The sequence below is a fragment of the Chenopodium album genome, chromosome 18 (genome assembly GCF_948465745.1).
Source record: "Chenopodium album chromosome 18, dcCheAlbu1.1, whole genome shotgun sequence".
Lineage (NCBI taxonomy): Eukaryota > Viridiplantae > Streptophyta > Magnoliopsida > Caryophyllales > Amaranthaceae > Chenopodium > Chenopodium album.
Window position 1 is genome coordinate 4,068,082 of NC_137851.1, and position 24,706 is coordinate 4,092,787.

At 35.8% G+C, this 24,706-nt stretch overlaps 2 protein-coding genes across 4 annotated transcripts; one reads left to right on the forward strand and one right to left on the reverse strand.

Annotated features, from left to right (window-relative positions):
- Positions 1 to 2,745: 2,745 nt before the first annotated feature.
- LOC145591217 (protein INVOLVED IN DE NOVO 2-like) lies at positions 2,746 to 8,438 on the reverse strand. 3 transcript variants are annotated; one of them, XM_081647622.1, is made up of 9 exons: positions 8,157 to 8,438; positions 6,409 to 7,360; positions 5,692 to 5,873; positions 5,443 to 5,532; positions 5,041 to 5,328; positions 4,724 to 4,933; positions 4,044 to 4,281; positions 3,167 to 3,243; positions 2,746 to 3,059 (listed from the first exon to the last, which is right to left on the reverse strand). In XM_081647622.1, exons 2-7 carry the CDS (start codon positions 7,316 to 7,318, stop codon positions 4,051 to 4,053), a joined length of 1,911 nt encoding a protein of 636 aa, XP_081503748.1. In that variant the 5' UTR covers positions 7,319 to 7,360; positions 8,157 to 8,438; the 3' UTR covers positions 2,746 to 3,059; positions 3,167 to 3,243; positions 4,044 to 4,050. The 3 variants fall into 3 exon arrangements, with proteins under 3 accessions (XP_081503748.1, XP_081503747.1, XP_081503746.1); XM_081647621.1 differs by having other exon boundaries at positions 2,748 to 3,059; positions 3,167 to 3,225; positions 8,173 to 8,437; XM_081647620.1 differs by having other exon boundaries at positions 2,748 to 3,059; positions 3,167 to 3,225; positions 8,157 to 8,437.
- Positions 8,439 to 13,142: 4,704 nt separating this feature from the next.
- Positions 13,143 to 24,689, forward strand: LOC145591219 (AP3-complex subunit beta-A-like). Its single transcript, XM_081647623.1, has 11 exons — positions 13,143 to 13,463; positions 14,222 to 14,298; positions 16,294 to 16,543; positions 16,935 to 17,597; positions 18,031 to 18,204; positions 19,048 to 19,174; positions 19,267 to 19,376; positions 19,947 to 20,147; positions 21,824 to 22,830; positions 23,070 to 23,339; positions 24,116 to 24,689. Exons 1-11 carry the CDS (start codon positions 13,248 to 13,250, stop codon positions 24,483 to 24,485), a joined length of 3,465 nt encoding a protein of 1,154 aa, XP_081503749.1. The 5' UTR covers positions 13,143 to 13,247; the 3' UTR covers positions 24,486 to 24,689.
- The last annotated feature ends 17 nt before the right edge of the window (positions 24,690 to 24,706 follow it).

The window sequence follows — 24,706 nt, forward strand, 5'->3', positions numbered from 1 at the left end:
TGTTCACATTTTTGCATCTCTGGACATTCAAAGATGGAAAGACATTAACAAAGAGATAATCTTCAGGTTAGGAAAACCCCTTTATAAAGAAAGGGGAGAAGTTGGGGGATTAGTAAGAATCTATCTAGCAAAAGGCTGAATATAAGCTGCAGTTCTACCAACAAATTGTTTGTGACAGAAGAACCATTATTACTTAAGAGACAGTTTTCCTTTTTCATTATTAACACTTAACAGCATGCTATATGAAAATACAAATCTTTTGGGAAAACTGAACCAAGATTTCTCATCGGTCAAAGATTTGGAAAAACGTTTTTGTACATACTGCATATTACATGATCACTGCACGTCATTCATCTTTCAGAATAGAGGGCTTATACATTAGTTTTGCTAATTGCTAAATTTGATCACCTTCGACGAAAATTTCGTGTAGCCTATGGTTTTGTGCCATCAACGAGCCGATTACAGCAGATCTCTCACCAAGAAGCCTATCTTTCTTTTCAATTAAAGAGCTCATTGTAGCAAATCTTTCAAGGCTTAGACCTTCCTTCTCCATCAATAGATGGTTCTTGTAATCTAACTCATTGGCAAGTCTCACAACAGTTCGACACAGACTGTTTAACTCTCGATTATTGTCATCTGCCATAGTGAATACTACCAGAACTACTAATTAAATCTTGTTAACAGGACAGCAATTTCATATATTATAGGCTAACTTGGTAACATGGTTTGAAAGTCAGATCAGGATCAAATGACAGCATAATGACTGCTAACCTATTACGCAGCACATAATGTCCTGCGTAATGATACAATTAAAGTTTTGAAAGAAAACTGTTAAGATGCAGGCCAAACACACAGCGAATAAAGTAGCAAGAACAACAGATACCATAAGCAATATTACATGTTTCAGCAAATTGGTTAATTGGTCATACTCACAGCTGCAACTATGATTTCCTGATACTATTTCAAACGGCAATATGAGCAAATAACGGATTTCTTTATACTATAGTAACACATAAACAAGAGTACAAGAACAAGAAACACCCCACTCCCCCCCAAACACCTCAATAAAAAGCTTTGGCGCGGGTTCAATCAAGGTTACATATCAAAGAATGGACACCAGACCAGGTGGAGAAAAAAAAAAAAAAAAAAAAAAAAAAAAAAAAAACATGAATTAACTTGCAACCCACCAGGCAACCATTTTGACAGTGTCAATACAACATTAAACAATCTACCATTACTGAAACCATTGACAGTGAGCTTTTTCTTTCATTCATTTAGGACTAACTAAAACCACCAACAAATTGCTACAGTTGCCCTAGAAACTACATTAGGTGATCAAATTTGTGCAAAACTAATACACATTCTATCATATTAAAACTTTTTCACAAAAATATATATGAAGATTATGGACAATGACTAAACAGAAAACTGAACAATCCTCTATAACTGGGTCTAAAAAAATTCACATTGAAAATCATAATTTTAATTCAACGAACTAACATAATGAAAATAATAGTAGCAAATTTAAATTTACAAATTAACATTAGCCAACTAATTTAAATTTAAACATGATCAACTTGCAAATTTGAGTTAATTTTGACATGATCAGTAATGAAAATAATAGTAGCAATTAACAAAATTAAGATTAGAGCTGAAAAATGGGTACACTGACCAAATTGGAAAGAATTACTATCTTCTGAGTGGCTGTTAAAAAAAAAAAAAAAAAGGAACAATTAGCATAGAATTAAAAATTAATTATACAAAAGAATTGAGATAATAGCAATACCAAGTGCCAAAAACAAGGTTTGTTCTTTCTTCTGTAGTTCTGTTAGAGAGAGAAAATTCAGAGGACAATATGTGTGTGAAGTGTGATCACACTTTAACAAATTAGATGCCATTTGTGAAATTGGCGCTCTTTACTGATATTTTTGGTTTTTTTCTTTTTTTTTTTTTTTTTTTTTTTACTACACATTATCCTTGCCTTAAAAAAATTATGTAATACTTCGTAATTTCGTATACTCGAATCACCACCACAGCCTCTAGAGTCCAGCAACACAATGTTCTCTGCTGGTATCGAACCCTCCACGATCACTCGAACCAACCTAGACTCCATCACCACCACTAAGACCAGGCCAACTAAACCATCTGCTACTTGATCTCACTCGTTAATTATTGCTAATTTTTTATCCTTCCCATTTAGTGTTTAATCGTCTTGGACTAATCTTTGCACTTATATACTACTTGTATATAATCATTTCTTGACGAAGGGAATATGTGTTGGAGAAAACTCGTAGCGAAAGGGCAGACCAATATGTGTAGGAAATTGTACTAAGAAATAGTATATATGCAATGGCTTAGCATATGTTTCATTTGGTTGGTAGTTCAGCTGCTGAGGACCTGAGGGAGAAAGGGAACAACAGCAATCTTAGACATTCAGGCTACAAACCTAATCTTGTAATCGAACTTTTATGGTGGTTTTGGAGGCGCATGTAAAGATTAATGTCGAACATATAGGTCCCTTACCAAAGGAGAGCACAATAGAACGGGGAACAAGGTAATGGGGTCTAAACTGAAACAAACCGAGCATGACCTTAACAGCCATGTAGTTTAGCTTTAACGTGGCTCCAGATTGAACAACTCATGAAGGGCCATGCGGTTGCTCTTGCTCTATCTAACAAGCAAGCATTTCGGCTAAATGCATCTTGAGATTTTTAACCAAGACATAAATGCATTAGGATGAAATAAGACAGCATCACATTGCAAATTTTATCATCGAACAGACTAATAGCCAGTTTTCAGACAAATCATTACGGTCCAAACAGGAAATGATATGGTCTAGTTCCATGCCCTTAGAGCAATTTTTCTGGGCTAACTGCACCATAATAAATGTCTGTATTCCAGGCCACCAACAAAGAATGAAACAGGTGCCTGGTTTACAGGGGTGAGGGGGATAAAAAAATTGTTGTTTCAATACATATTATCAAGGGAAAACATTTCCGCTTGCCGAAATGCCTCCTGCATGTGAAGCTGTCAAACCCAATGTTTTGCATGCTTTTACCCTGCATCGAATCAGCATAATTGTTTTTAGGTTAGTTTATCATACAATAGGCGTTCACAAATATAATTTTCAACAGAGATTTCAAAGATTATGGTAACCATTTCATACCAATTTCATATTTTCATAACTGCATCAGTCCAACAAGATATACATCATGAAATAAATTTCTGCACCAAATTTGACAGCTGAGGCATTAGATCATAAGCATAACAGAGCACTTGTGGGGCTAATTATTCTCAGAAAGCAACGAAAACTACAATAAACAGCACCTGGGAACCCATAGAAAAGGCATACTATGATTAAAAGATTTGGATGTCAATAAAAAAAAAAAATAATAATAATAATAAAAACAATCAGATTATTAAATTGATACTGCCTCCACGGCTCCACCTCATAATTAACATCTGTTTTTGCACGGAATTAAGTGAAAAGTATAGAGATACAATTGGGAGTGGGGCCTTACTTTAGAGGGGGAAAAAAGAGGGAAAACTTTCGCAAAAAAAAAAAAAAAAAAAAAAAAAAAAAGATAATGTAATAAGAGGGACATTTTAAATGAAAATATGTTAAACATGATTGTGGAATGGAGAAAAAATTATTCGCGGTTTACTCTCATTAAGCAAAGTTCCTCAAACACGAAGATCATTTGGTCTCAATTCTCTCACGTAACTTTACTTGCAATGGTGCTTTACAGAAGCAGAAAATTCATCATTGATGCAAAAAAATGCATCAACTTCATTGTCCAAAACTACTGCTCAAAGCCATCATTGGAGCAGTGATTCCATTCAGAGATATTATTGGGACAATAAAGGATTTGATAAGAAACACACACACACAGAGGTAAATTTCTTGTCCCTTTGCATTGTGTGAATCACTATTTTAAAGAGGACAAACAATTCAGCATGGAAGAATATTACTTGAAAATTTCAATCCATTTGACCTAAATTCCGTGAACAAATGCAAGAGTTGCATATACTAAATTACTAACCTGGAGTTCAACCCCTAAACCTCTTGTAATCCTTCCATTTGTTCAATATATATGATACTCCTTCCTGTAATGTAGCTTTCCGGCCTTCTTTGTTATTCCATAATTCAGTAATAATGTATCGACCACTTGGGTTGTACTCATTAATTTCCTTCAATGCGGTTGTAACAGCATCGTAAACATCATCACCCCACTCTCTCTTCAGATCTATCAGCTTCTCATCAGTAACATCTATTACTTCCTGAGAAAGGAAAATTCAGTATTTAGTAGCTGACTTCTGTGAATGCAAATTAAAGCAAACTTCATCCATTTATACTTAAAAATAAATTTTTAAATTTTAATAATATGAGCAAAGCATCTCCACCAATAATCCATTCCCACAAAAAAAAGAAGTTTCAACTTTTGAGAGACAAAGAGAATAATATCACCCACAGCTAATAATCTCAGCAAGACAGCAACCACTTGGACACAGAGAATCCAAACCCAACACAGCTTAAAAAACGCAAAAGACATATCTTTAACTCAATAACTCCTCATATGAGGACAGCATTGCAAGCTTTATGCAGATGATGATACATAGCTATAGTATAAATCATGATGAGAAGACCAAAAATCACACCACTGAAGCTATAAATCTATAATACGAAGTATATAACATGAAGACAACACTATTAAACACATACCTTATGCTCACCATTAACCCGAACCACCTTAAAAGGATGCCATTCAGGATCCCGGAGATATTCATCCCACAAAGAACAGAACTCTGCAGCTTTGTCTTCAGCTATGTCTTCAGGATATTTTCTCTTGCAAGCTTCCTGGAAAACTGTACTATCTAGTTCTCCCATTCTTTTGACACCAATAAAGCCACGATTTGACATCTCTTTCAAACCCTTGTATTGAAGAAAGCAGTGTTAGGATTTGGGAGTGAGAAAAGGATAGGCAAGACACAAGAAAGTGTGACCAGTGCAGAATCTAAATTGTAGCTCTTATTGCATACATTTATCAATTCCTTACGAGCATCCTGGAGCTCCTCATTGCTCATGCGTTCAGTCACAACAAGAGTTTGATTCAAAGACTCCACCTCCTCTAGGTTTTCTTCTTTTTCTCGCAGATCTTTGAGCATTGAGTCTACCTTTTGTATTACCTCCATGTCTCCTTCATCACCCACGTGCTTCATCACATTTAATTTCCCTCTTAGTTGCTCAATTTCCAGCTCAAGTGCTTGCTTCGCCTCCAGCTGATTTTGAAGTTGCAAAATCCGCTTGTGTAGATCCTCCTTTTGTTTCTGTTATCAAGACAAAGAATTTGGTTTCAATTTTAACACGATGTTGTGTCACAAATCATAAATTTGCAAAGTAACACTGTCATACAGCACTCGAAAATCAGAACAGTCACCAACCTTCTGCTCTTCGGCCAACTTCAGCACATTCTCATCAGCCTTTTGTTGCACGATTGATGCATGTTGAAGCGAGTCATTTTTCACAGCATTCTAAACAGAGAACAAATCATATATCAAGGTCTTATGCAGATACCGTGAACAATTGCTAAGAGGCACTATAACGCAATTTATGTAATAATATTTATATCAGATTTCTTGTAGAACACGGAGTAATAAATCCCAGAACATGTAAGTGCTCAAAAATTATACCTTTTCAATCTCCTCTTGCAGTTTTTTTCTTTCAGTTTCATTATTTGCTTCACGCTTCTCTAACTCGCTCACACGAACATCTAGCTCTGTTTTCTCAGATTCTAGTTGCTGCTTAAGCTTGGAATGGTCATTAAAGATCTTTTGAAAATGATCTCGAGCACTCAGCTGAATCTTCTTAATCTCTGATTAAGACAAACCCCGATAAATACACATAGCGAAAAGCATCACAAAATGAACACATCAGAGACTAGACTAAGTTGAAAAGAAACTATGATGCTCTATACACCCATTTGAGAGAACTAGGACAACAGAATGTTCACTCACTGATCATCCAGTAATTCTGTAGTATTCTAAGGTCATAGCTAGCACTTAGACCAATATTGGAGCTTCTGAATAGAGTTATTAGAGTCCAAACAATAAGCCAGATCTTTTATCAGCAGAGAACAGTTAACATCTTCTAGCTAAGAATGTTTCAAATCAAATGTTTGATCAAGAATCCCAGACAATGCATTGAATATCTGCTCCATGTGATTATTTCTCCCAGAAGGAGATGATCACAAGAGTCACAAACAGCTATGGTTACACACTTACACTTAACATCTCTAATAAGATTCGTAGTGCACTAAGTATAACTTTAAACGTGAAGGTAAAAAATTAGAATAGCACTCAAAAGTCAAAACCATGGTGAATACACAAGAATGTAGTAATAATTAGTACCTTCATTATATGCCTGATGAAGCTTGTCTTTCTCTTCTGCCAGCTTGTTGAAGTTATGGGAAGTCTCAGTAAATTTTGTCTCTATTTCCTTCAAACTCTTCTTCTTAGATTCAAGCACGGTTGTCAGGTTTGAGACAAGCTTGCCAGCCTTTCGAGCTATTTCTGCTTCAAGCTCGGACACTGTTTTCACGTCTCCAATCTTCCGCAGATGCTCCCCAATAATCCCAGGTGAATCATAATCATCAGCACGAGCAACCCAGGCGTACAGCCCAAACTTTTCAGTATCCTTTGCTTGCCAATGCTGTTTTCCATGTTGATTTAGTTCATATTCTTTCTCAAATGCCAATGCATTGTTCAAACCCAGCCAATCTTTGTTGAACTCCACTGCAGCAGTACCAGAATGGCCTCTAAAGTTCCACAAGGGATGGACTCTCTTGGGGTTGAACCCTCTAGCTCTCAACTCATCCCTCAACTTTGAACCACTTTCCCCTACAAACCGGCCCTCTCTGTATCGAGTAGGAATGTTCACCACTATTCCTGTCCAAGGCCATACAAACTTATCATCATGATCACAATCAACTACAGCAGCATCACCATTAGCCTGTTTTGACGAGCTAGCTTGGCTTCGCACTTCATCTTCCAAAAATTTAGCAAGCCCAAGGTGATTTGCCTTCTCCCTTGCCCTTTTCTTATTTGAACTTGCATTTCCAATCCCTGAAGCATGTTGAAGCAATTCTTTGTAGAGAAAGTCCCGCTTCCTTTTCCCCGGGCAGTATGGACAAGTATACTTTTCTTCTGAGACTTTCAATTTGGAACTTCCCTTCTTAAGCTCTTCGAATGTTTTGTCTCCATACTCTTCTATTTCAGATTCACTAATGTCAGTGTCCTCCTCTTCAGAGCTATGAGCCATGATTCCTCACCTCTTCGCGATCACAGCACAAACTCAACAAGCCTGTATATAAGATACAGGCATATTTCAGAACGTAGAAACAACAAAACAGAAAGGTACTCATTACATTAGCACCTCCAGTTTAAACCAAAACCATCCAATTGAAGTAAACAGAAGATATTTCTCTGTTCCTATTATTGTAAAACCCTCTTCCCACCCCCCACCATTTCCCTTCCATAGTTCTATTGACCATGGTTCGCCAAAAAAACAAACTGTTCGAACTAAGGTTGCAGCCAAATCCACTACAAACCACTAAACCAGAAAACCCTTAACCAAAACCTCGCCGTTTAGAGTCAAATATCGTTTCGATTCTTTCGAATGCACTACATATCAGAAAAACCTTAACCAAAACCTCATCATATAGCGTCTAATATTGTATCGAAACCTATCCAGCAAACTACCTATGTACATTTAGTCAGTAAACAACAAACAATCAAGTATCATTCACAATTTTTCCCTCAAACTTCAACTAAACCAGGATTTAAATAAATAATTTATCCAACAAACCAAAACAACAATTCACACCTACATCAACAAATAACAAAAAAAAAAAAAAAAAAAAAAAAAAAAAAAAAAAAAAAATTGCTAACCATACAATAAATCAACAAATTTAGATTTTTGGGAAGCTACATTTCAGTTCCGTTAAAACCCTAATTACAAACATTTAAAATAAAACCCCAAAAACTGTCAAATTCAAAGATTCCAATCCTTCCTCACTTAAAATCTAACAAACAGAACCAACAGAACCCCTTCAAAATCATACCCAAAAATTGAAATTACAGGAATAACAGCTAAATACCTCAGATTTTACTCACAATTTCTGAAATCCTTCAACCATGCACAATGCTGGAAATCCGCCAACAACCAAAGACAAAATTGAAAATTGAGAATTCTGGAGTAAAGAGGAGAGAGAAAGAGTATGAAATTGAGATTTGCGAGCTAAATAAAATCGAGATTCGTAATCAGAGAAAATCTGGGATAAAATTGAAGACGATTTTGAGAGTTTGGGGAGGTTTTGGGGAAGAGAGTGGGTTACTGAAAGCAGTGAAAGGTGACAGTGTGACACTGATAAAAATGACAAAACGTTGAAAAAAAGTTAAAAGTTGATTTTGGGATGCCGTTTTACAGGGGAAAACGCGCTGTTTTGAGCGAGTATGATGCCAAGTCAGATTTGGTAAACTACTCTAATTTCAAGGTTTTTACAAGGAGGACGATACAATTGTGTGTATACTGCAAAGTGGGCTGGGGTTTAAATGTGATCCACATATTTAACGAGGAGAGGTGTCAAAACTCTAAACCACACCAGATTTGAAATCGATCCGAAAGATAATCGATTTAGATTTCATGGCGCGTAAACGTAATAATTAAGCATGAGTTAAGTTTCAAAATAGACTCGTCATAATCGGACCTTACTGAACCCGATCCGGACACCCGAATCAACAGCTCTACATAATATTTCATATATTTATGCATTAATGCTACTAAAATATTACTCCCCCCATTTCTAAAAGTTGTTTACAATTTAATGTGAAAATTGTGCAATTAAGAAAACGAAAGAACCATAATTTGTATACGTGGAGTTATAAAGGTTTTTTTTAGCATTGGGTGTATCCGTGTATGTCTAAAGTTCCTTGGATTACTATTGGAATTCTTGAGAAATTCCAATGGCATAAATTAAGGACTTGTTTGCAACTTATCAAACTTTTCTAGTGATTTGTTTAACCGTTGGAGTAAGAAATGTTAATTTGTTCAGCTTAGTCAATTCACTCGATCAAACTAATTTGCTTGGCAAACTAAGCTAAACACAGATATATCCATACAAAGATGCGTGAGTGGACCACAATAACGAGATGCTTGCACATGTAACCCATGCACCTCAATTGCCTTTTAAGATCTATCATTTATCTTTTTATTAGTTTTAGTGTATTGTACTAGACTCTTGCGTCGAATCGATCAAGATAAAGTAGTCAATTGCTTACTGTTGGATATTTATGTTGTAAATATTTTAGTATTAATGAAGAATTATGAAGAATAGTGTTGTATGACAAATTGTATGTTTGGATAATTGTAACTCTTCATTGGTATGGATAATTGCATTATTTCATTATTTACTATTCATTGTCTATAAATAGTTGTTGGTTGTTCTCATTTAAAAATACAGAATATTAGTTTTCATTTATTCTCTCAAGATATACATGCATATAGTTGCGGTTACTCTAATCTAGTTTGTTCGCTGGTTTCTTATAATTACAATACCATTTTATAAGAAACGAAACCCGTTCTATCCTGGGAGACAATTGCTTAATAACTTTGGGTATCGTAGAGGGAGCAAAATTGTCTTAAGGACACAACGCAATTTGTTGGGCTCGGGTTATAAAAAATAATATTTTGAATCAAGTATAAAGGTATGTATAATATTCAGTTAATCTATTTATGCACTAGATATTATTAGTTGATTTTTGATACTAGTTTCGTGTAGTATCATTAACAGTTACAATATCAACTCATATTATCCTATCATGATAATAATCACCTCCCATGAACATTTTATATAAATCATCAAAAAAATAATTTATGAAGTTCTATATAACCTCATCCCGTTTTAGATACGTACTTTATTGAAGTGTCATTTTTGGCTAATTGGAAAACCCAATGTTTAATGTTTAGTATGTGGTTACACCTCAATATTACATCCACATTATAATTTGTTATATACACTCGGGTATACCGTACACCCAACTAACTCAGGGTTAGTGTTTGCTCTTCATTTGATGATTAAATAAAAAACAATCACCAAAAGGAGAGCAAAATATCCATGGGTGTACGGTACATGCGGGTGTATATAACAAGCTCTCCATTTAGTCCATTCACATAATGTCGAGTTTTTTTTATTATTAATTTTTTATAGTGATATGAGTGTGTTATCTTAGAATATGCTTTATTGGTTTTTAAACTACTTTAAACTTTCTCAATGAAACTTCTTATTATTTTTTTTATTGGTTTTTAAATTACTTTAAACTTTCTCAATGTAACTACTTATTTGGTGCGTGTGTTAATGAGAACCAAGTTGCATTCATTCTCTTTGCTGGTGTTTGTTAGGCCTTTTTTCCCATTTTCTTTTCCCTCTCCATTCCCCCAAATCTTTCTAAGTTGATTCCCCATCCCCCAAGGTATTTCCATTCCCATTCCCTAGCCACCAACACACCACCATACCACCACCTTCCTACCTACCCATGCCACCGGAAAACTGCACCGTCGCACCACCGTCGTCCCTTTCCCCGAAAAGCCAAACCCTCCCCTGTAACTGTAGGGAATATTTCAAGTATCCCACACTTGAGCCCCACTGTGATCATACACTTAAGCATGGTGGCGTCGAAAGGGAAGGAAGCTAGAGCAAAAGAGTCGCCAACAAATTTTAGGACCTTGTAAACCATTCACAAGGTGAATGTTACACTCCTTCACGATTCATGAGATCGCTAACTCCATAGTGGTTCTGAACCATGACTGGATATTCGAGGATGAAGGTACAAATCCAACCTAAAAGAGATTGAACCTGCCCCAAAAAAGGCCTCTACTTTATTCTTCTCACATTCACGTGCGCTTTCTGACTAACATACAATCATTATATTAACCCTAAACCTGTTTAATCTTTGTTGGTTGAACATTAATGCACAAACAAATCTATTATTGATAATCACTTGAATTGAAATCACATTAGCCTAAACAAAATTATTAATTATCTTATTAAGCGTGATTTTAAGTACAAATTCCCTTTAATCCTGTAAGAGAGGGCATGATCAAGCAATAACAATAATATCAAGCAACATAATAACAACAATCATCATAATAACTAGGCATGATACTAACAAAATTAATAACAAATCATAGCATGTCACTAAACATTAAAAATCAAAGCTTTAACCCTAACATGATAAAAGAAATAGGAAGCAACCTAATCATGATACTAGAAAGCAATAAAAGACAAACTAACATGCTACTAGGAACCAAAATAATCTAAACATGCTTTCTAAAGATGTAGAGCAATAAAATTACTCACTTTGTTGCCTCGTACCTCTTTCTTTCACGTTTGGGCGAAGGCAACTTCGAGCTTGGTTAGGTGCGTCTAAGATTCGTGAATGTGGTATTGTATTCTAAAAAGGGTAGGCTTAGAAAGAGGGAGAAAGAACAAGCTTCTAGCTTTGAGAGAGAAGAGAATTAGAATTAGATGATTGTTGACGATTGAAAACGGGGAAATAACGCCCCTATTTATAGAGAAAACATCGGAACGTTTAAAAAAGAGTCAGAATTTGACTCGAAATAAAACAGCCCCTATCGCGCCGCGATAGACTCCTCGCAGCGCGATAGTGCAACTACGATAAAAAAACTGTACGGAGTCCTTCCCATAATATAATTAGACGATTAGACTCCGTGTTTATCATTAATTTAAGATTAGTTTATCATTAAAATATTTGTTTTTTCCAAATTAAAATTATTATCTTTTCTAAATAAAATATAATAGTATAATTATTAATCCTAATTCCATTAAAACTTAAAGTAACCTTCCGGATTATTCTAAAAGATTAAAGTAATTCATAATAACTTTAGAAATAATAATTAATGGGTCCTCCACTTGATCATTGGGCCATATAAAATCATTTTGGGACCAATTTAGTATTTTGGCCATAACTTCCTCATTATTCATCGGAATTAGGCTTATAATATATATCGTTGGAAAGCTTTTTTCAAGCCCTATCTAACTACACTATTATTTGAACTCGTATTATGGACCAAACTAAATTGGACTGGACATTTTCCATAAATAAGGTACGAAAGGAAATATTTTCAAAAACAGAAAGAAACATTTTTATTAAAAAGAATGAATCACGAGACTCTTCCACATTTCAAGCCCTCCCCCACTCCCAAAGGTGTTCATTTCGAGGGTGGGGGAAAGGTCACCCGAGCGTTTTACGGGAAGGTGGTGCAGTTTTTTAGGTTTTTCGCGGTGGTGGGAGAAGGGTTTGGCTTTTCGGGGGGGGGGGGGGGGAGGGGAGGGCGGTGATGAGTGAGGGAGGTGCGGTGAGCGGCAGCAAGCAGCGGCTGGGTGGTGGCTGGAGTAGGTGGGAAAGGTGAAGAAAATTTTGGGGCGGTGTGGTGGTTGGGTGGTCGGAGAAGGTGGTTGTTTCCCTTTGAGTTTCAAAACAAACAAGTAACAAAATTTTAGGGATTATCATTCCATTCTCTTTCTTTCCCTTTGTTCATTCCATTCCGTTTATCCTGTGTTAACCATCATTTCATTCTCTTTCATGCTCATCAAAATATGAATCCCACATGTCCAATTATATTAATATTTTTTTTTGAAACTATTATATTAATATATATCATCAATTTTATTATAATTCATTTTTAATATTTTATTATAATCCCACATGTACCAAAGCTATAAAAGTTAACACGAGCCATGACACAAGCAATAAGCCGTCTCAATAGCCTTTTTAAAACCAACAATTGCCTAATTAACCACTATGGAGTCTTGATCAAAACTAGGGTGTCAATTCAGATGATTGGATTGGATCTAATATGGTCGAGTCGGGTCGAGTTAAATCAGGTCAATTTTTAAAGTTAAGTTATACAAAATTGTTATATCCACGCGACTCCAAATCTGAATTGAATATTTTTCGCATTGATATCGAATCGGATCGGGTGTGCTTTTGACATTCTAAATTCAAAACCGTTGTAGGCCGTAGGCCGGGCAATCACGTTCTAAAAGAGCCGGTTCTTCATTCTTCAATCTCTCTCCTCCCCCGCCATTTCTTCCCTTTTTTCTCTGAAAATTCACTACCAAATTTCAAGAACCCTAGAAATCACTCTAAAATCGATTACTTGCAGAGAGATGTTCCCGCAATTCGGAGCAACCGCCGAATCATTCAGCAAAGCGTCGACAATGGTGTTTCGGATCGGTACCGACGCTCACCTCTACGATGATCCCGAAGATGTCAGCATCGCTCCTCTTCTGGACAGCAAATTCGACTCCGAAAAGTGCGAAGCGCTTAAACGTCTTCTTGCTCTCATTGCTCAAGGCTTTGATGTCTCCAATTTCTTCCCTCAGGTTGAATTTCCAGTTTTAACTTGATGTTATTGCATTAATTTTGTGTTGATTGAGCTTAATTTGAAGTTGAGATTGGATTTAAGTGATTTATGCTAGTTTCTGTAAGCTCAATTTAATACGAGAAGAGTAATTAGATTAAATGCATATTATTTTGCTCATGTTTGAATTGTATTGGATGAATTGACTGATCTATCACTAGAAGAAGAATTAACTTAAATGCAGATCATACTCCATAATTTGTTTCGATGCGCATTGTCTGTTTACTGTAACAGCGAATTGGTCCTACATTGTTGAATATTGACGTGGATGCTGTTGTTATGTTGTAAGCAAATGCAGAGCCTAGTGGACTTATTTGCTCATTTGATTTTAAATGAATTTCAGTCAGGCCCGTAGAGTTTTAGTTATTTGATCATTGTAAGGCCGTATGTATAATTTCATCACCTTAAAAGAAATTAGTGTCTTTAGTAGTTACTGTAAGGGTGGGTTTTGCTACTTAATCTGCTGTCTGTTAAACTATATGTAGCATTGCTTACTTGAAATGGCTTTCGTCAAATTGGGTTGTGACAAATACATCATTGCCAAGATCCTGATTCACTGGGAAGGGGGTACCTGGGGTTCATTTAGAACTATATTGATCATGTTATGCGGTATGCCTCTCTTTTTGGTCTCTTGAGGAAGCACGTTTTGCTGAAAGGTTTCATTTGGCTTTATGATCAGTTATATTTATTGGGACATGCTTGTGTTTGTTTTGTGTTCAGGTTGTGAAGAATGTAGCATCTCATTCATTGGAAGTGAAGAAGCTGGTTTATGTATACCTGCTGCATTACGCTGAAAAGTATGCTTCATTAAGTAATGATTAATGTTCCTACATCTCTTGGAAAAGTTCATTTAGAGTTATTTGTTAAGCATTATCCCTTTCTCTCTTGATTATTGCATTTGTGTCTGTGGAATACAGAACTGGCACTGTCTTTTGTAAGGGACAGTAACTAGTAGTCTTAGGTTACTAGGGAATTAAAGCTTATGTATTAGATGCACTATGTCAACATTTTTACATGCTGTTGACTCACCTTGACTGTTGATGGATACTTATAGCATTCTTCTAGATGAATTTTGTTAAACAGTTGCTTCTCAACAAAGGTGAAAAGATTTAATGAGTGTTATAATTTAATCAAGTTTTAATGCAAAACTGATTTGTTGGGTGAGAACTTTTCATTTCTAACTTTGCTCATATCTTAAATTTTATTAATAAAGGACATTTAAATCCTCATCTCCAAGAGTTTATTAAATCACCAGTGAGGAAACAAGAGGACTGCTTTCTTTTGAGCAAACATAGTAACTATAGTCTATAGATTCCCACAGCTTCTTGTTAATAAATTAGGAAACAATGAGAAGTATTCAAAACTAAATCCCCTATCTTGTTTAAGTATATGGACAGTTACCTATTTGTTGGTTTGTGCACTAGGCTTTGTAATATGAAGCCACGAGGACTATCAAATGGTTTAGTTAAAGGTTGCTTTGACTCATTGATAGGAATCTTCTTTAGTTATCTTCACCTTTCAACTTGTTAGAGTGCTAGGTTTAACTATTGGAAGCATTTGTGTTTCTCTTATTTTTGTCTTTTTGATAGGTGTGGATTTGACAAATATATGTAGTAGTTCAATGAGGTACTAAGTCTGCACTCCCTCTGTCTCATATTATATAACATGCTTGTTTTTACAAGTTGACTTTTTCTTTCTCTAGTCCTACACTCTCTTACCTTTTCTTTCTTATCCACTATGTTTAAGCTTCATGCCTAAGGTAATTGCAAAAATTTGGAACAGAGAGGTTATAATGTCGAGTAAGATTAAGAGATATACTGTTTCTTATTGCCTTCTCAGTACTCAGGGTATGTTAATTGAACTGTAATAAGTCTTTATAAATGAACTCGTCAAATACAGAATATTGTCCAGTGCTAGCTGTTCTTTCAATCATTATTGATATATGCTCCCTTTTCCTCATTCCCTTAGGAGCCTGGAAAATTGCAACTTGTTAAATTCTTATGTGTGCTGTAACTCTCGAATTTGAAACAATTTAAATGTGAGTGTCAAGAGCTTGGTTTATGAATCTTGAATATATGAAGTTCATTACTTTATTAGGCATACTAAATGGGTGACCAAAAGCCCATCAATAAACATGTGTCAAGGGAATTCAAGACATGGTTGAAGTGTGGAGCCTGTGGACTGTGAACTCTACATTGTTCGGAAACCACTTGCTAGGCCTTGGTGAGTCTATGAGAGATAACCAAATCAAGAATGTGTGAAACTGAATTTTATGGAGATGGGGTGACAGTGTTTAGTGGAGACAAAGAAGATAATAATGTCCAATTATTGTCATGATTACTAGAGAAGGCTCTTAGTTGTGCTTATAAAGAGTCCTGCAATGTGTGAGCAAGATTTGCAACTTGCAAGTTTTTGTCTACTTGTGAGAGAGTCAAGGTGTGTGTGTGACTATGGTAAAGGTGGAAAGCTTAAATGCATGATAAGAGTATACCTTGAGCTACTAGTTTATGAAAGTTAGGTTGTATTATTTTCCATATGCTGGATTATTAGTATTCCCCCACTTTCCACATATAAATCTGGTGTGCTTTGTTGTACTTCTCGTACAAATCTTTATTGACCCACAGCTCCATTTCCCAGCTGTAGGTACACAATCTTTTGTACTTGGTTTAGCATGTCTTCTGTAGCAATGTAGATTTAAGGATAGATATCATAAGGTTACTGGGTTAATCATTTCCTTAAACTTGTACTCTTCCTCTCATACTTATTGATATATACTGGCAATTGTCTTCTAGGCGACCAAGTGAAGCATTATTATCAATTAATTGTTTCCAGAAGGACTTAGGGGATACCAACCCTTTGGTACGTGCATGGGCTCTCCGTACCATGGCAGGCATCCGTCTACATGTAATTGCACCTCTTGTTTTAGCTGCTATAAACAAATGTGCCAGAGATCCATCTGTCTATGTTAGGAGATGTGCAGCCAATGCTCTTCCGAAATTGAATGATTTGCGGCTTGAGGAAAATGCTTCTGCAATTGAAGAGGTATATTATATGAAAGCCATAATATGATGTGTAGATACTCATGTAAGGTAATCTGGATTATATGTCGCAATATGTCTCTGACATGCTTGTAGGGAAAGATCCTAGCCCAGTTCCTCCAAAATTTTTTGAGTACTTTCTTACAGTCTGAATTCATACTCTTGGAATTGGACACCCCATCTACAGTTTCTGCCTCTCAAGTGTCTATCTCTCTCTCTCTCTCTCTTAATTTCTTTTCTATATTAATCTTTTTCACGTAGAGGTTCCACTTTTACACTCGATGTGTCAAACGAATTTGCCACCCTGTCTTACTCTTTAGTTATCCTTGTAAACCAGCTCTATTAACTTATTTGGCTGTTTATTTATATTTGTGTAATGAGTGTTTCTTCTGCAGATTATTGGTATATTACTAAATGATCATTCACCTGGAGTAGTTGGAGCTGCTGCTGCTTCATTTAGTTCAATATGTCCAAGTAACTTGCCTCTTATAGCAAGAAATTATAAAAGACTCTGTGAGATTCTCCCTGATGTAGAAGAATGGGGTCAAATAATCTTGATTGGAATTCTGTTGCGCTATGTGATTGCAAGGCATGGCCTTGCAAAAGAATCTGTGCTGTATTCTCCCTGTGTTACTGGAACTAACAGCTGTGAGAAGGTTGGTCCAAATGCAGGAACTAATAGCTGTGAGAAGGTTGGTCCAAATGCAGACATTCACTTACAAGACGGCCATGATTTAAGCTATGGAAGCCGTCAGCCAGAGTTAGTGGACTTGGTTGCCAGGTCGTACACTGAAGGTTCTGATGAATACCTATCACGATCGAGTTTTGAGAAAAGGAGGCTTTTGAACATAGATGATGTATCCCTTACTTCTGCTGAAACAAATGATGACCTGAAGATGCTTCTGAAGTGTACATCACCCCTTCTATGGAGTCAGAACAGTGCTGTAGTACTTGCAGCTGCTGGAGTGCACTGGATCATGGCGCCGAAGGATAGTGTAAACAAAATTGTAAAGCCATTGTTGTTTGTATTGAGATCATCATGCGCTTCAAAATATGTGGTTGGTTTCTCTATTCTTAATCCTTTTACTCTCCATTGTTTCTGCAACATGTCCTAGAGTCACTGTTGTCATTATCTGCTTTTGTAAAATATGTCCAATCACCTGCTGTTGCCTACTTGTATTTACATTTGCTCCCCCACAGGACAATATTTTCAGAAAAAAACCTTTTGTTAAGCAATTGATCTGTCTTATGCAATTATGTTACCTCATCTTTAATGTGGTAATCTTGTTGTAGTATTTATTTGGTGATAATTTTGATCTCAGTCAGGCTTGCATCTTTCTTAGAGTCTCTGGAGCATGTCAGATTAGAAATGGATATTTTTTTTGGTTTCTCCGGCTAGATGTGGTCATGAAATTAATTAGCAGTGTTTCTTTACTTGTGTGGTGCATTGAGATGATGCCACTGATTTTTCCATATGCTTGGCTTGTTTAGGTTCTCTGTAATATTCAAGTTTTTGCTAAAGTCATGCCTTCACTTTTTGCCGACTATTATGAAGATTTCTTCATATCAACTTCAGAAACATACCAGATAAAAGCTCTAAAGCTTGATATTCTCTCTTTGATTGCTATGGATTCTTCAATTCCTTGCATTTTTCAAGAATTCCAGGTACTCATCTCTTTCTCTCTTTCCCTTTTTATGAACATCTTTATTTTCACTATGTAAGGGTAGCTTTAATAATGTGATGTGTTGATGTTGTTTTCCCCACTTTTAATTATTATGCGACTTGTTTCTTAGTAGGACATTACTCTCAATTTGATGTTTTAATCATGTGGAGGTAATGACCACTTTAGTTGCTTGAGACATACTCCCTCCATTTCTTTAAGTTGTTATTATTTGCTTTTTGCACAATTTTTAATGCGCACATTTGAGCATCAAGCCATCAATACCAATAAAAACGTATTATAAAAATGAAAGTTATTATCTTGAACTTAACATTGAGACAAATCTAAGCTATGTTCAGGAAAAAAGAATAAGCCTAGAACAGGAGGCTCTTCTTGCTTGTCAACCTATGTATAGAACCAACTCAACCAAGTAATTATATCCAAACCCCCCTTTCGAAATATTGCTACCTGTGCAGAAGCTAATTTAATGTTTTATATGGATTGATATTTTGTTGCTGATCCTGAACAATTGAAAACTGAAAGTAGCCTTAAGTTTTTGTCAATTTTGGAACTTAATACTTGTGTTGGTTAACTATGGCTTTTTTTTGAGGTCAGAAAAGTCAATTTGGAGAATTGTCTTTGTTTGGCATTTGATTCTCTACTGATCATGAAACCTGGACCCAAGTGTTGTACATAGTAGACTGCATGTAGTATTTTCTCTACATTTTAGCTTGAAAAGTTAATATTGTTCTTTCCTTAATAAATCTCTTAGTTTAAGGTCAAGAGTCTCCATGGTAGTGGCTTTTCTCATTGCATATTCTGTTAACTGTCATTTTCTTGTTGATAGGATTACATTAAAGATCCAGACAGAAGATTTGCCGCTGATACAGTTGCTGCTATAGGTTTATGTGCTCAACGTCTCCCAAAACTTTCTAATATATGCTTGGAAGGACTCTTGTCACTTACCAAAATGGGTGAGCTTTTTTAGGCATTCTCTTTATTTTTTTTAATTATTAAACTCTGGAACAAGATCATTGAATTTATTAATAAATAAAATACATTGCAGAATTCTTGACGAGTGAGAATAATGCTTTGGATGAGGAAGCTGGAATTCTGATCCAAGCAGTGATGTCTATTAAAGCCATCATAAATCAAGATCCACCTAGTCATGAAAAGGTAGCTTTGCTTCAGCTAATCATTTCCAGTTCAAATTGTCATTTTCTCTCTCTTTTTCTCATGTTGGGAACACTTGAAATACAAGGTTTCTGTGAATAAACCCTCAAATTTAGGATACTGTTTTGTGAAAGTTTTGAAAATAATAGATTGTGCTATACTCGTAATACGAAATTGCCATTAAACTCCATAAGGTTTGTTTTTGCTTGTAGCCTGTAGGACCTCGCTTGATACTGATTATCTCTTGGTGGGGTTGTGGGGATAGTTTCAATATTACTATGTAAACAAAGCATATTTGTGAAGACCTTTGATTACTATTCTTTAAAGTGAATCTTCTGATCATAGCTTGAAGGTGGTTTTCTTTTGCTTTCGATAAATTTTGGAACTTGGAAGTTTAGAATTTTTTCCGGACATCTGGTTGACGTGCCTTTTGTTGCTGAAGAGGATTCCTTATCATCCTGTTTCAAGACTACTTAATAAGTCAGAGAATGATTACTCTTTATTGCTCTTTTGAAATGATTTTCCCATTTTACATGTGCTTGATGTTTTTAAATCTCAATCTTTGACATTTAGGTTATTATTCAATTGGTTCGAAGTTTGGATTCAATTAAGGTGCCTGCAGCACGAGCAATAATTATATGGATGGTTGGTGAATACAACTCTTTAGGAGACAGAGTTCCTTTGATGTTAACCTCATTACTCGGATATCTTGCTCATCGCTTCACTACAGAAGCTTCTGAAACAAAGCTTCAAATACTTAATACTGCTACTAAGGTAAGTCAAGGTCTACTATTCCTAGGCTCTTCTTACTCTAACAATTCACTGTTTATTGCCTTTTTGCCTGTCATTAATGTCTGTAATCGATGCTTCATGCCAAATTATATCTGTAGTGATCACTAAATGTTTTACCTTCACAATATTAATCAAATTTTGGCTATGGATCGATTGGGTATGGGGGCATAACTGCATGCCCAGGTATCCAATTCATCACTATGAGAAATGTGTACTTTGTTTGAAGAATAAGAGGATTCAAATGGAGCAGAACATTTTATCAATTTGTTCCCGTTTATTTGTTAATGCTTGAAGCTAGCTTAAGTCCCGTGCAACACACAGTTTTTTAGTTAATTTTATAACCAATTACAGTATTAATTCAACAATAATTTACCAAAAATAAAAAATTATACTTTTTCATGAAACAACATAACTTGGTTTATACTTGAAAATCGAAATTGATGAATAACTTAAGATTAAAAATTATAGTACAAACCAGATCTGAAAGTAGATACTTGTGTACTTGGAGGATTGCAATCTCATGCGTATGGAAGGGAAAGAGGGAGAAAGAGAAAGGAGAGAGGTGGCGGTGAGGAGAGGGAGTTAAAGAGCCTGTAAATGAAACAGAGAGAGGAGGCAAGGGGAATTGGAAAGTGGTGAGAAAAATTAATCGAGTAACTATAATTCTTTGTGATGTGTGGGTAATGTATTACTCTCCTTTGAGGAGAAAATGTTAAGGGCCCAAAAGGTTAACCTGAATTCAGGCAAAGAGTGCAAGCTCATATTTTTTACACCATTGATTTTTCACTCCATTCCCCAAATCTAGGCAAGGCCCAAATATGTATTCCTATGGTTTATGTTTGTCTTTGTCTACCCTCCTATTTGTACTTCTATGTAATAGACTGCTTTGTTTTTGTATAGTAGGAAAATATGAGAAAGTTAGTCATACTTTGAATGACTACATACATTGCTCCTGCTTTGTTTTTAGTTTTGTTTATGGATCAGAAAATCATAAATATAAAAAAAATACTATGAGAAAGAACGGATTAAATGTAAGTGGCTCAAAGTTATGCATCTTATTTTGTGATAAAAAAGTAAAGTGAACCAATCAACTCAATGAGATTACCATTTAGGCTGCTTATTTAAGGAGAATAAAAGCCCAAATGTAATATCTTGATTATCGTCTATCAACTTTTCAATTTATAAACCCAGAGTTACTCAATATAACTCTAAATATTATTTCTGAAATTTGTGATTGGCCATGATTTATGGACAGACATGGCATCAAAGTGTAATGGCTCTTATCCTCGTATATGCTTCATGTGTCTGACCACTAGCAAGGTTCTTTGACTTTTATGAGTTGTATCGTACACTAATTGGATCAACAGCAAGTACGGTTACTTGAAGCGAGGGTACAGTGTTGGAGTTTTTTTAGAAACAATTTGTGAATCTCTGTGAATTGCAGATTATATTACTTGACAATGGCATGCCTATGAATATGGCAAAAAAATAGGGGTTTTGGTCCTTTCCAATACCTTTCATGATGTAAACTCTGGCATTTTCAATTCACAGTTGCTGTTCTATGCTCTCGTTGGTGGATAAGCTTGCTATTCATGTTCTTGGTGTTGTCAATAAATGTATAAATCATAACTGAATGGTTTCTTTTTCCTTCGATTCAGGTCTTATTGGGTGCCAAAGGGGAAGATCAAGATCAATTGACAATTAAAAAACTTGTAACTTATGTGCTTGAATTGGCAAAGAATGACATGAAATATGATGTCCGTGACCGAGCTCGTGTTTTATCAAAGATACTGTCAACGTTTCTGGGCTCTCATGATAATGATGTAGACTATGTTTCACCAAAAGAGGAGGCAGTCCATCTCATTGCAGAAAAAATGTTCGGGCTCCCTAAAGGGTCACCATTGTCTGAACCCATAACTTCCCGTTTCTGTCTTCCTGGCTCTCTTTCACAAATAGTTTTTCATGCTGCGCCAGGCTATGAGCCTCTCCCTAAACCTTGTAGCTTGCTTCTTGCTGATTTTGACCAAGTCTCTGATGTACTCCAAGGAACAGAAAAGTCTGGGGACTTCTATATAACAGATGATTCTGAGAGAAATTCTGGTTCTCTGGATGAAGGAAGTGCATCTGATTTCAGCTCTCAGTATTCAGATAGTGCCTCGGTTTCTAATTATGGCAGTGAGGAGAGCCAACCTCTAAGTGAAGCTGATAATAATTCAGGTCCACTGATCCAGATTTCTGAGACGGACTATTCTTTTAAGGGGCAGAATAGTGCTGAGACTATTCACGACCCGTCTGGATCTGGTGGAGTGGAGGAAATTTTATCTAGGAGGGCTTTAGAGTCATGGTTGGGCGAGCAGCCTGTTTTGTCGGACCTGAAATCATCTGGAAGTGATGCCATCCAGGTATCTGCCAGAATCTCCATTGATGATCTTAGCAATCGGGTCAATCCTAAATCATATACGCTTCTAGATACTGTGAGTGGTCAGGGGTTGAAGGTGGATTATTCATTTTCCTCTCAGATATCAGACGTCTCACCATTGCTAACTTGTGTGGAGGTTACTTTTCATAATTGCTCTGATGAGCCTATTTCAGAAGTGATGTTGGTAGATGAAGACCCCATCAGAGGTCCAGATGTGACAGAACAAGAATTTATGACAGCAGAGAGGTATTAACTGAAATGCTTAGATATACTTTTAATCTCTCCTTTTCAGATAGCATTTGTCTGAACTTTATTTTATCATTAATATAGAAAGGAAGTTTTTAGACAATGTTATGCTATCACATTTTTCATGTTGTGACATGAGCTTGTTTTTTGGTTACTTTGTGATTTTTCCAGAGCTTCCTTTTTTTTTTTTTTTTTTACCTTAAAAACGCATTGATTAATTGGAGGGTTTGATACTTCAGGTCATCTGCCGCTCAGGTTGACGTTCCAACTTTGGTTCCAATGGAAGGAATCGATTCTCTTGGACCAAGTCAAATAATAAAACGGGTCCTTCAGGTCCGGTTTCATCATCATCTACTACCCCTAAAATTGTCATTACAGTGCAATGGCAAGAATTACCCTGTCAAGTTGCGGCCTGATATTGGATACTTTATAAAGCCCTTAAAAATGGATGTTCCAGAATTTAGAAATAAGGAATCACAGTTGCCTGGCATGTTTGAATATGTGAGAAGGTATGGTACTTAATTATTTTTGTTCTTACTCTTGTTTTGTTCATGATTATTTGCTGAATGTGGATGATCAACTAGCTTAAATGATTAAAATCGTCTTAAGGGGTGGTACTCAACATAGAAATTCATGTTATTATTTTATATAAACACTGTAGCTTGTCCTAAACCATGACTTATAATAAAAAGTTGCTTATTGGAAGCCAGAGTACAGATGGAAGAATAGTCACATTCATGATCGTAATTTGACCCAATGCTGTCTCCTCTTTCACTTTATATTTAGGCTAATGGAAAATCAATTTGCATGTGGTATGACTCTATTAGAACCATGATCGTGTTGTCTTTTCAAGTTCGAAAATCTCCAGTTCATCTTGCCATCATGATGCCTACATATAGAAACGATGACTTCTCTCTTAATTAATTCATTATTGTATTGGTTATTGTTCAATAAAAATATAAAAATCATCAGGACGGAGAATTTTTGTAATAACTGCCCTTAATTTAGTTAGTAATGGACTACTGGAGTAACTTCTTTCTGTCAAAAAGCTAAGCAATGACATCTCTTATGGATAGTGTATTTTTTGTATGATAATGTAAGGGCGGCCATCTTCTTAAAAATATACATTGCTTGGTTGGGTCACTCACCAGTTAATGTGATGCAAGTGTGTAGCTATTTTATTTTGCTAGGATTCGGTGCTATTTGTCCTTGATTTGTTGTCTTAGTGTTTACCGATTTTATTTTATTTTTCCCCGGGTATTTATTGTTTACTGGTATGTCTCAGGTGTACCTTTGCTGATCATATTGTGGAGCTGAGCAAGGACAAAAGTGACACTTATTTGACAAAGGATGTGTATCTTATAATATGTGAGAGCATAGCACTAAAGATGCTAAGTAATGCAAACCTTTTTCTCGTATCTGTGGATTTTCCACTGGCCTCTAAACTTGATGATGCATCAGGTTTGTGCTTACGATTCAGTGCTGAGATATTAAGCAGTTCTGTTCCTTGCTTGATTACCATTACTGTTGAAGGTTCTTGCTCAGAACCATTAAATATATCCGTGAAGGTCAACTGTGAAGAAACTGTTTTTGGCTTAAATCTGTTGAATAGAGTTGTAAATTTCTTAACTGAATCCTCGCCTAGCAGCTCATAAAAAAAGTGGATGAGCTTCTTTCTTGTGCTACCATGTTTTCTTTAATATCATTGTCCTTCATACAGCATTTTCTGCATACTCCTTTTCGCCCCTTCAACTAATTCTGTTTTTTTTTTTTTGTCATATTTATTATAAAGAGAGTGCTGGACATGCCTGTGGGCTGTATATGAGTTGAGGTATCTGTAAAACTTCTCAAAAGGAAAATTTTATCAATGAAATCA

Coding starts and splice junctions, on each gene's coding strand:
- LOC145591217 (XM_081647622.1), bottom strand. CDS start 7,318: ATGGCTCATAGCTCTGAAGAGGAGGACACTGACATTAGTGAATCTGAA. Junction 5,874..6,408: donor TCATCAGGCATATAATGAAG/GTACTAATTATT, acceptor TGTCTTAATCAG/AGATTAAGAAGATTCAGCTG. Junction 4,282..4,723: donor GGGTTAATGGTGAGCATAAG/GTATGTGTTTAA, acceptor TTCCTTTCTCAG/GAAGTAATAGATGTTACTGA.
- LOC145591219 (XM_081647623.1), top strand. CDS start 13,248: ATGTTCCCGCAATTCGGAGCAACCGCCGAATCATTCAGCAAAGCGTCG. Junction 14,299..16,293: donor CTGCTGCATTACGCTGAAAA/GTATGCTTCATT, acceptor ATTGTCTTCTAG/GCGACCAAGTGAAGCATTAT. Junction 23,340..24,115: donor ATGTTTGAATATGTGAGAAG/GTATGGTACTTA, acceptor GGTATGTCTCAG/GTGTACCTTTGCTGATCATA.